This window comes from Myxine glutinosa, chromosome 4 (assembly GCF_964187855.1).
Source record: "Myxine glutinosa chromosome 4, kmMyxGlut1.1, whole genome shotgun sequence".
NCBI classification, from domain to species: Eukaryota; Metazoa; Chordata; class Myxini; order Myxiniformes; family Myxinidae; genus Myxine; species Myxine glutinosa.
In genome coordinates this window covers 198,344,070-198,353,316 of record NC_136264.1, presented here as the reverse complement: position 1 = coordinate 198,353,316, position 9,247 = coordinate 198,344,070, and the positions used below count along the sequence as shown (strand labels likewise).

The window sequence follows — 9,247 nt, the reverse complement described above, 5'->3', positions numbered from 1 at the left end:
ATATATATATATATATATATATATATATATATATTAATATATATAATATATATATTATATATATATATATATATATTATATATATATATATATATATATATATATATATATATATATAATTATATATATATATATATATATATATATATATATATATATATATATATATATATATATATATATATATATATATATTATATATATATATATATATATATATATATATATATATATATATATATATTATATATATAATATATATATATATATATATATATATATATATATATATATATATATAATATATATATAATATATATATATATTATATATATATATATATATATATATATATATATATATATATATATAATATATATATATATATATATATATATATATATATATATATATATATATTATATATAATATATATAGTATATATATATATATATATATATATATATATATATATATATATATATATATATATATATATATATATATATATATATATATATATATATATATATATATATATATATATATATTATATATATATATATATATATATATTATATATATATATATATATATATATATATATATATATATATATATATATATATATATATATATATATATATATATATTATATATATATATATATATATATATATATATATATATATATATATATATATATATATATATATATATATATATATATATATATATATATATATATATATATAATATATATATATCTGTGAGAAATAGTAGAAACTCCACAGTACGAGCAGGGCGTCTCATTTGCATTGAATAAATAATCGGGAGATTAAATCAGACGCGGACGTAGCTTCAGGACTTCGATCTTTAATTTGACAAGCCTTCGACCAACAAAGGTCTTCTTCTGAGTCGGCCCCAAGTCGGCCCTTCAGTTGAACTTGGGGCCGACTCAGAAGAAGACCTTTGTTGGTCGAAAGCTTGTCAAATTAAAGATCGAAGTCCTGAAGCTACGTCCGCGTCTGATTTAATCTCCCGATTATATATATATATATATATACATATATATATATATATATATATATATATATACATGCATGTTTTGACCACTCTCTCCGCATGTCTCCATAAATGCTTTTGTTTTCAACTCCGTTACTCCTACCTTCTGTAAAAAGTCTTGCCCTTCTCTCCCCACACTTTCCACCATCGTTACCTTTTCTTTTTCTTCTACATCATCCTCACTTCTCTTCCTTTTCTCAATTTAAATGTTATGAATGTAGATCCCATGTCCTCGACCCCAGTTCAGATGGATTTATACATAAAAAATACATTACCGCTTAATTTACTATTTCTGATGGTATCGGGCACAACCTGATCAGTGATCTTCATTTGCTCTCCTTCACAACCATCATGACCTTCTCAATTAATTACCATCCATCCTTCATGTGCTCTCCGCAGATTAACCGGCCTCTCACAATGAAGAAAGATGGAATTCAGACGAGAAACCGCAAAATATCCAACAAGTCAAAGCGAAATCGCAAGGTTTCGGAAAGCATCGAGGCCTCCGCCCTGCCTCTGGAGCCATCCAGCGCTTTCTGTCCGTCGTCATTCAACCAGACATCGTATCAACACCCCCCACACTGCGTACTCGGCCCGTACGGTGCTCATGTTCTTTCCTCACCCACAGCCATGCACCCAGCCTCCAGCCTTTCATTTTCCTCCACACATCACTCGAGCATGCTGACAGCCATGTGCTAGGGGAAAGTCAAGAGAAAAGTCAAATTTGCAACAAAACATGTAATTCCCAAAAAATATTTATTTGGGTAAAGTCACAGGAGGAAATTAATAATCAGTTTTGAGTGGGGATCATTTTTGAAACAGGAGAGTTTTGTGTACAGGTAAGAATCAACTTTTGGTGAACTTACAAACTTCATTGTGTTCGGTGTTTGTGCCAAACTGTTTGAAACTCCTTTTAGTCCTGTGGTTCATTTGTGTCTCACAATGAATGCTCAATTTTTTCATCAAAGTTATTGATACAGCACTATGGTGTCTAAAATAGTTATGGATTGTTGGTGAAACTACAAATAATTTGAAAGCTAATTACTGTACAAGCTTTCAGCGCTTTCCCGTTGCAAAATGCCTTTGAATGAAGAGTCCTCGTGGTTGTAAAACCTCACAATCCGTATATTTACATCCTCAGGTAAACCTTGAGCAATTCAACAATCAAACCAGCAACGTGCCAAAGGTGTATATCTATACACACAAACATATATATATATGTGTGTGTGTGTGTGTGTGTGTGTATATATATATATATATGTATATAATAATAATAATACGAAATAATTAATAAGAGTACTCGGCCATTGGCAAATAGACAAATAGATGGTGCTTGCCTTCACTTACAATTCGTGTTTGATACTCCAACTGTCGACCTTGAGTGACGTTATCAAGATAGTTGATATTTCGGGTGTTATTACATCGAGCCTTCATTTTATCTTTGTTGTTGACCATATGGAGGCTGTTTGTAACTGAAAGGTTGGCCTAGTCGTTTGATGGTTTCCCTATGCCACTTCTCACAGCTTCGGGTGCTCGTTTTGCTTACGGAGTTTGTTCACTGAAAGGTAAAACACCTGGTTAGTGATCATACCTACGTAGTGAATTGATGTACTTTTAGAGCTCCTTAAATTTATACCTCTTTATTTTTTTTTTAAAGCAAACAATGAAGATTGTATTTAAACATTGTTATTACTTACACCGTCTTGTGCACTGGAACATTCTATTGTCATTATCCATGTTGTTGTTGCTCAAAGCCACACCTTTTCCATGGCATGGATGTTTTCTTGGTAAGGAATACAATCATATTGGGTAGTTTTGCATTGCCTTCCCATGAGTGGTAGTCAGGGCAGGAAGTTGAAATTTCATCAGGCACACAATTGCCTACTCTTTGTGAATGACACCGTGGAGGGACCTTTCGTGTCCACCAGCATCCAATACTAACAGATGGGACAGCCGGCTCAACGTCCATGTGCAGGACGGCGTACTCATCGACGCATCACCATAACCTGCCAAGGAGACAATGTTAAAGTCGCATTCGGCTCAAAGACCACTGCACTACCCCCTGAACAATAAGTGATTATTTATTTCACTTTCTTTTTGCCTGCAGACAACTCTTTGTAGACTAAATGTTTTTTGCAGAATGCAGTGAAATGAAACTTCAAACTTGCTCACACATGCAAAAAATGATCCGCTCACTTCAGGATAGACCACCGTACCATTGATTTAAGAAAATGCCTTGTTTTTAAGACTTGCACTGGGGATAGCCACACACAGGGCGGAATAAATAGTGTTCACAATGTGCAGTTTTATTTACATCTGCCAGAAACGGCAAGATATGTATGAACGTGCATTTGGAACTGAGCCATAATATATTTGAAATGAAAAATGCTCATTTAAAGGATCTTCGTCGGTGTGTTGTGTATATGTATATGTAATTGCTCATGTCGTGTGTGCATCACACTTACACGTGTTGCATATTTTAATCCCGGTAGCATTTGGCTATTTTGTACTAACTTATAGATAGCTTGTTGCAGCATTGCTGCAGTGTAAAGTTTGGCATTACATCAAATGTACCATAACTCCTTTAACTTCTACTAAACCTATAACTTATGCACTTGTGACTTATATGATATAATGTCAGCAATTAATTTTTTTTTAAATTCATGGATGATAGTTTAAAGACTTTTTCCTTGTTTTTGTTTTGTTGTTGTGTTGCTCCTTCGATTTTGAATTTCCTTTCGTTACCATAAAGATAGGTTCTATGATGAGATTTATTGTTAATCTAAGTTTGTTACCTTTTTACATGACGATGCGTAGTCGGTTTTGTTAAGCGGCGATGATCGCAAGTAATTGCTGAATTGCATTGACGTTCTGGGATATTGAATTGATATTTTCCAAAATGCAATTCCTACCTGGGAGAGCACTTAGTATTGAAGAAGACTACAGCTCTAGGGAGCGGTACTTGTTTCATACCACAGTTGTTACGCACAGCGAAAAAACTAAAAAATAAAAATCACTTTTTCAGCATTTTTCAGCCTAATTTATTCGTCAAAAAATAGTTGCCTACACCACTTGTATTGTACATATAATGAGGCTTTTATGAGTTCAAGAATGGCGAATCAGGTATGAAGTTTTAAAAAAAACGAATGAAGACCATTTTTTTTCTGTCTATATATTGTCATGTTTTTATATACTTTTTGTATACAAGATCGAGTCTCGTTTAAGAGCTAATATCAATCACAAAAAACAACAACAAACGGACACACAGAACATACAATAAAGGGAGCGGGAGACAAGATGGGGAGAGAGAGGGAAGCACACGAGTACAACAGCAGAGAACAGGGACATCGGGAGATCTGTGGGAGGGAGGGGGCTTGGGCAGAGGAGGCATGGGGAGGTGGGAGAGGTATAAAACACATGGACACTGCTAGGACTTCCAAGAAAGAAATCGGTATTTCAAAAAAAAGTGGATCTGGGATGAATGAACTGTCCAATACTCACACATCTTCCGCCACCTGTTTCCTAACCCTAATTGTAGCCCTAACCTCGCAATCGCACAGGGTATCGGGAATCGGTGCAACAGTAATATGATAAATCGTTGTATGATTATTTGGAAATTTTGGTTCTCCTCTCGATTCCGTGTAACCTCTGTGAAGACGGCTCATCATCATCCGAGCGAAGCGGTACTCAATCGTTTTGTGTTGTCTTTTTTTTTTTAATGCAACTTTTATCAGTGCAATAGGCCTGCATCAATGGCATCTGGGAAGCAAGTGATAGCATTAAAGTTGAGTTGCATCATGCAATCATCGGAAAAGAAAGATTTTCTTTGAATCCTGATTAAAGCATATAAAACGACTTAAGGATCGTAACCTAGCTTCATTCAGATGAAGTTGATGAAGTTATTGAAAATGAAGAGTTTAATCCACTTTTCTTTCCTGAGATTTGGGTTTTTTGAGATCGTTTTGCCTTAAAGTATACACATTGTATTATTTATGCTAATTTTGCAATCGGAAAGTACCATTTTTATTAATATTAAAAACAAGAGCAAATAGAGCGAAAAGGGATGATGCAACATCCCCAGAAACTGCAAAGTACCTTTGGCTATATCTGTATTGTACATGACCGAATTGATATGGACAAAAACAAAAGAGCTCCCCTGGGAAGGGGTCTATGATCAAAAATGTCTCCGTGATCATGGGTTGTGAAAACAAAAGAGCTCCCCTGGGAAGGGGTCTATGATCAAAAATGTCTCCGTGATCATGGGTTGTGAAAACAAAAGAGCGGGAAACATGAATGCACAGCGTTGGTGATCATGGATCCTCCCATCGACAAAACAGGGGATGTTTACTTCTATTATTTTTGCAAAGGCATCAACATTACAAAGGAAAGGATAAGAGGAATAAATAAATCCGCAGAAAAAGTGTTGCACAGACGCATTTGAGAAAACCATCAAATTTATGAGCAAACTCCTAAAACAAGTGTCAAGGCGTTACTTTTGTGCATCTGAAAAGTCCCATGTTGACATCAAAGTAGAAAAATAAATATTCCATTTCCAGTTCAAGGATAGAATGGAAAAAAAAAATTGTACGAAGGAGCTGTAGTAATAATAAGAATTTTTTAATGATAATTATGACGTCATAGGTCACGCAGTTTGGCCGCCATCTTGGAAAAACCGAAAAACTTTGCACCTCTATATCTCCGAAAGCGCCAAATTGAAAAAATTGACATGGCTCATTGCAAAGAACTCTCCATGGGGAATAAAATATGTTAATTATGACGTCATAGGTGCCTCCATTATGACGTCATAATTCGACAAGTACAAAACTTCATCCAGTCAAGATGAAATTTCTTGAGCATAATCTAGGAATAAATTAGTTAATGATGACGTCATCGGTCACGTGGTTCCGCCGCCATATTTGTTTTAACACAAAAGCCTTAAAAACCACTGAAAATACATCCTTGATTGCTCTTTCTTGATTGGTTGATTGATTTCTTGAATCTCTGATTACTTTTTTCTGCATTCAGGACGGCTTTGACTGTACATCATCAAATGTTTCACTTAAGTAGCAAAATAATGCAATTCCTACAATATAAAATCACAGGCAATTGTAATGAAGCCACTTATCTTACCTTGAAGCTTTCCACCTGCCCCACAAATATTGCCATGTCAAAAGTGTCAAAAGTATGTATTTTATTTGTTTTTTGCCGGGAAATTTTGACATGGCAATATTTGTGGGGCAGGTGGAAAGCTTCAAGGTAAGATAAGTGGCTTCATTACAATTGCCTGTGATTTTATATTGTAGGAATTGCATTATTTTGCTACTTAAGTGAAACATTTGATGATGTACAGTCAAAGCCGTCCTGAATGCAGAAAAAAGTGCAGATGTCGGTGTCGTCACATCCACGGCCTACTTGGGCATGTCTGCATCGATTGGTGACCTCGCCTTTTCTCTCCCATTATCCTTCGGGAAGCGGTAAAAGCCACTTAAAGTGCAATAGTAATATTCATCCTTGTGTTGTGTTCGTTTAGGGTCAAGGTTATTAACCTTTGACATCTCTGTAAATCCTCGCACCCCCATCCTCATTATCGCACGGCCTAACGAAACAACCGTGAAATCAATTTCTATGGCAAGAAGTCTTTTGGACTCAAAAGTTAAAGGTATAACGGGTAAGTATAGGGGAAAAGCCATTTTGTTTGTTTTAGGCCTATTTTCACGCTTGAAACATTTATGTACAGTATTTGGCTTTTACTTACACACTGGGAATTCAAGTGAGAAAGAATGTTTGTGCTACCGATGCAAACTTGTTTCAACCATATGATTGGTCTAAGCTCATGTTATTTGTATTTTTATCCCTCTCTTTGTGATATTCACCTTGTGCGTATCGGCTCTAGTCGAGGGCCCAAAGGATGGCCAGGAAAACAAATATTATAGTGCAATGTAATCGGTGATTATGCATCGGAGTGCAATGTATCAGACAATGTAGTCCCTGGTGTTGGGCTAGCGGCTAGGGTGCCGGCTTAGGATTCTACGATCCTGGTCGTTCGAATCCCGGTCGTTCGAATCCCGGTCGTTCGAATCCCGGTCGATCGCTGAATTAACGCCAGGGGGATTGACTCAGCCTGATACATACCTTCCGAGGTCGGCTAATTGAGCACCAGTTCACTGGCAATTCCCTGTTTGTCGTTAAAGGCGGCAAAAAGGGTTGGCGTCAGGAAGGGCATCTGGCTGTAAAACATTGCTTCAAAAAGAGGACCGAAAAACAACAACAACCACGGTTCCTGAAAAAGGCCAACCCCCACTTTGCGGAATGGCCTCTAAAGGTAGTTTTTTAAATATAATGTAATCGGTGATTAGAGAACTAGGAAATCTCCGAAATTGCTACAAACACGTTTTGCATGGCACAAAAATGATCCTTTTCACACATTGATCTCCTGGAAGTTAAGTAGTGCAAGCGTATTGATTTTGAAGGAAGCTGCAGTGAAGAATAAGCCGTCATTGTTATTCGTCTCCAATAATAAGAACTTTTGGAAGGTGTCCAGAAGGGAAATAAAAATAGGATTATTCATAAGAACACATGAAACAAAGGATTGCAGAAAGCTTCATATTTAACAACCACTTAGTTTAAGTTTAACCGCCTAGTTTAACCGCCTAGTTTAAGTGGTTGTTAGACAATTTAACAATTAATGTTTTTCATTTCGTAGAGAATGACACAACTGTTGTCTTTTTAAATTATACTAGCAGAGTATCTTAAGGGTCTTCGGGGTATTAAGGAACTTGAGGGTCTTAATGGTCTTTGGAGTTTTAGAGGGTCTTGGGGGTCTTGGGAGTATTAGGGGACTTGGTGGTCTTAAGGTTCAAAACGGTCTTTGGGTCCTTGGCATGTCAAGGGGTCTAAAGGTATCGAGGGGTTTGGAACTCGCACACAGGTACACTCGAACGGCTCCTTTTATATACAGCATAGATTCTTGTGCCTTTTGTCGAGCCACGTTAACTTATTGTTTTGTTTCCTGCGTTGTTGGTTGTTTGTACATTTAACTGCATTGCCTTTGAATATCGCTTCTCTGTGTTGAAACGTTTTCAATAACTAATAAAGTTTGAAGTAAACTTTATTTTTTTTTAATAGTTTTCTTTGTTGAGTATGATTTGAAGTGAGTTCCGGGAATCACACGAGTGCGTTGTCGTACTCCAAGCAAAAGAAGGAACTTGTTCCAGGCCTACAACTCCTCCTCAATATCCCGAAAGAAAACCTTTCTTATGGTTTCCTGAGAATCAATAATGGCTGTGCTTTGGATCCAATGGAATCCCTGGTGTTGGGCTAGCGGCTAGGGTGCCGGCTTAGGATAACCTAGGATCCTGGGTTCGTAATCCCGGTTAATCGCTGAATTAACACCAGGGGGGTTGACTCAGCCTGTCATACCTTCCGAGGTCGGCAAATTGAGTACCAGTTCACTGGTAATTCCCTGCTTGTCGTTAAAGGCGGCAAAAAGGGTTGGCGTCAGGAAGGGCATCCGGCCGTAAAACATTGCTTCAAAAAGGGGACCGAAAAACAACAACAACCACAGTTCCCGAAAAAGGCCAACCCCTGCTTGCGGGGAAAGGGGAAAAATGGCCTCTAAAGGTGGTTTTTTTTTTGGATCCAATGGACTCAATTGTTGACAGATGCTCCAGTTGTCCAGTCCAGGTCAGTTGACCAGAGCTCCACTTCAAGGAGGGGAAGCATATTCCATTGAACTATGAATATACCATCTAGGTAAGAAAAGCTGATGAGGAATTTAAAAAAAAAGTACTTTATACAAGTACAGATACATTCAAAGTACACCGCCCCCATGCCAAATAATTAAATATGCTACAGCGCGGCATTGCCGGGGCGCCTTCGGCGCCCGGCAATACCGCAGTGCAGCTCATAGAGGCTGCATTGGGAAGGAGAGGTGTACACTAATTGATTGATTAATTGTATAATTAAAATCAATAAAAGATTATCACAAAATATTTTCTTAATCAATATTGGCTAATAGCATAACTAAACCACTCGTGCTTCATCCGAAGATGTATCTTTTAGAAATGTAATTAAATAAGTCATTAATAAAAAATTAAATAATTAATTGATTCACCAATAAATAATTAATCGATTAAATGATTAATCAATAAATCAAAAATATCCTTGATAGCCACATCACTTG

General features: G+C 36.2%; 1 protein-coding gene across 2 annotated transcripts in view; it reads left to right on the top strand.

The window, feature by feature from the left end:
- LOC137425626 (GATA-binding factor 2) overlaps window positions 1-8,176 on the top strand; it is a 73,719-nt gene extending 65,543 nt beyond the window's left edge. For both annotated transcript variants that reach the window (XM_068114232.2, XM_068114231.2), the window contains exon 6: window positions 1,465-8,176. In XM_068114232.2, coding sequence (XP_067970333.1) covers window positions 1,465-1,764 — 300 coding nt within the window. In that variant the 3' untranslated portion in view covers window positions 1,765-8,176. The remainder of the gene's footprint in view (window positions 1-1,464) is intronic.
- The last annotated feature ends 1,071 nt before the right edge of the window (window positions 8,177-9,247 follow it).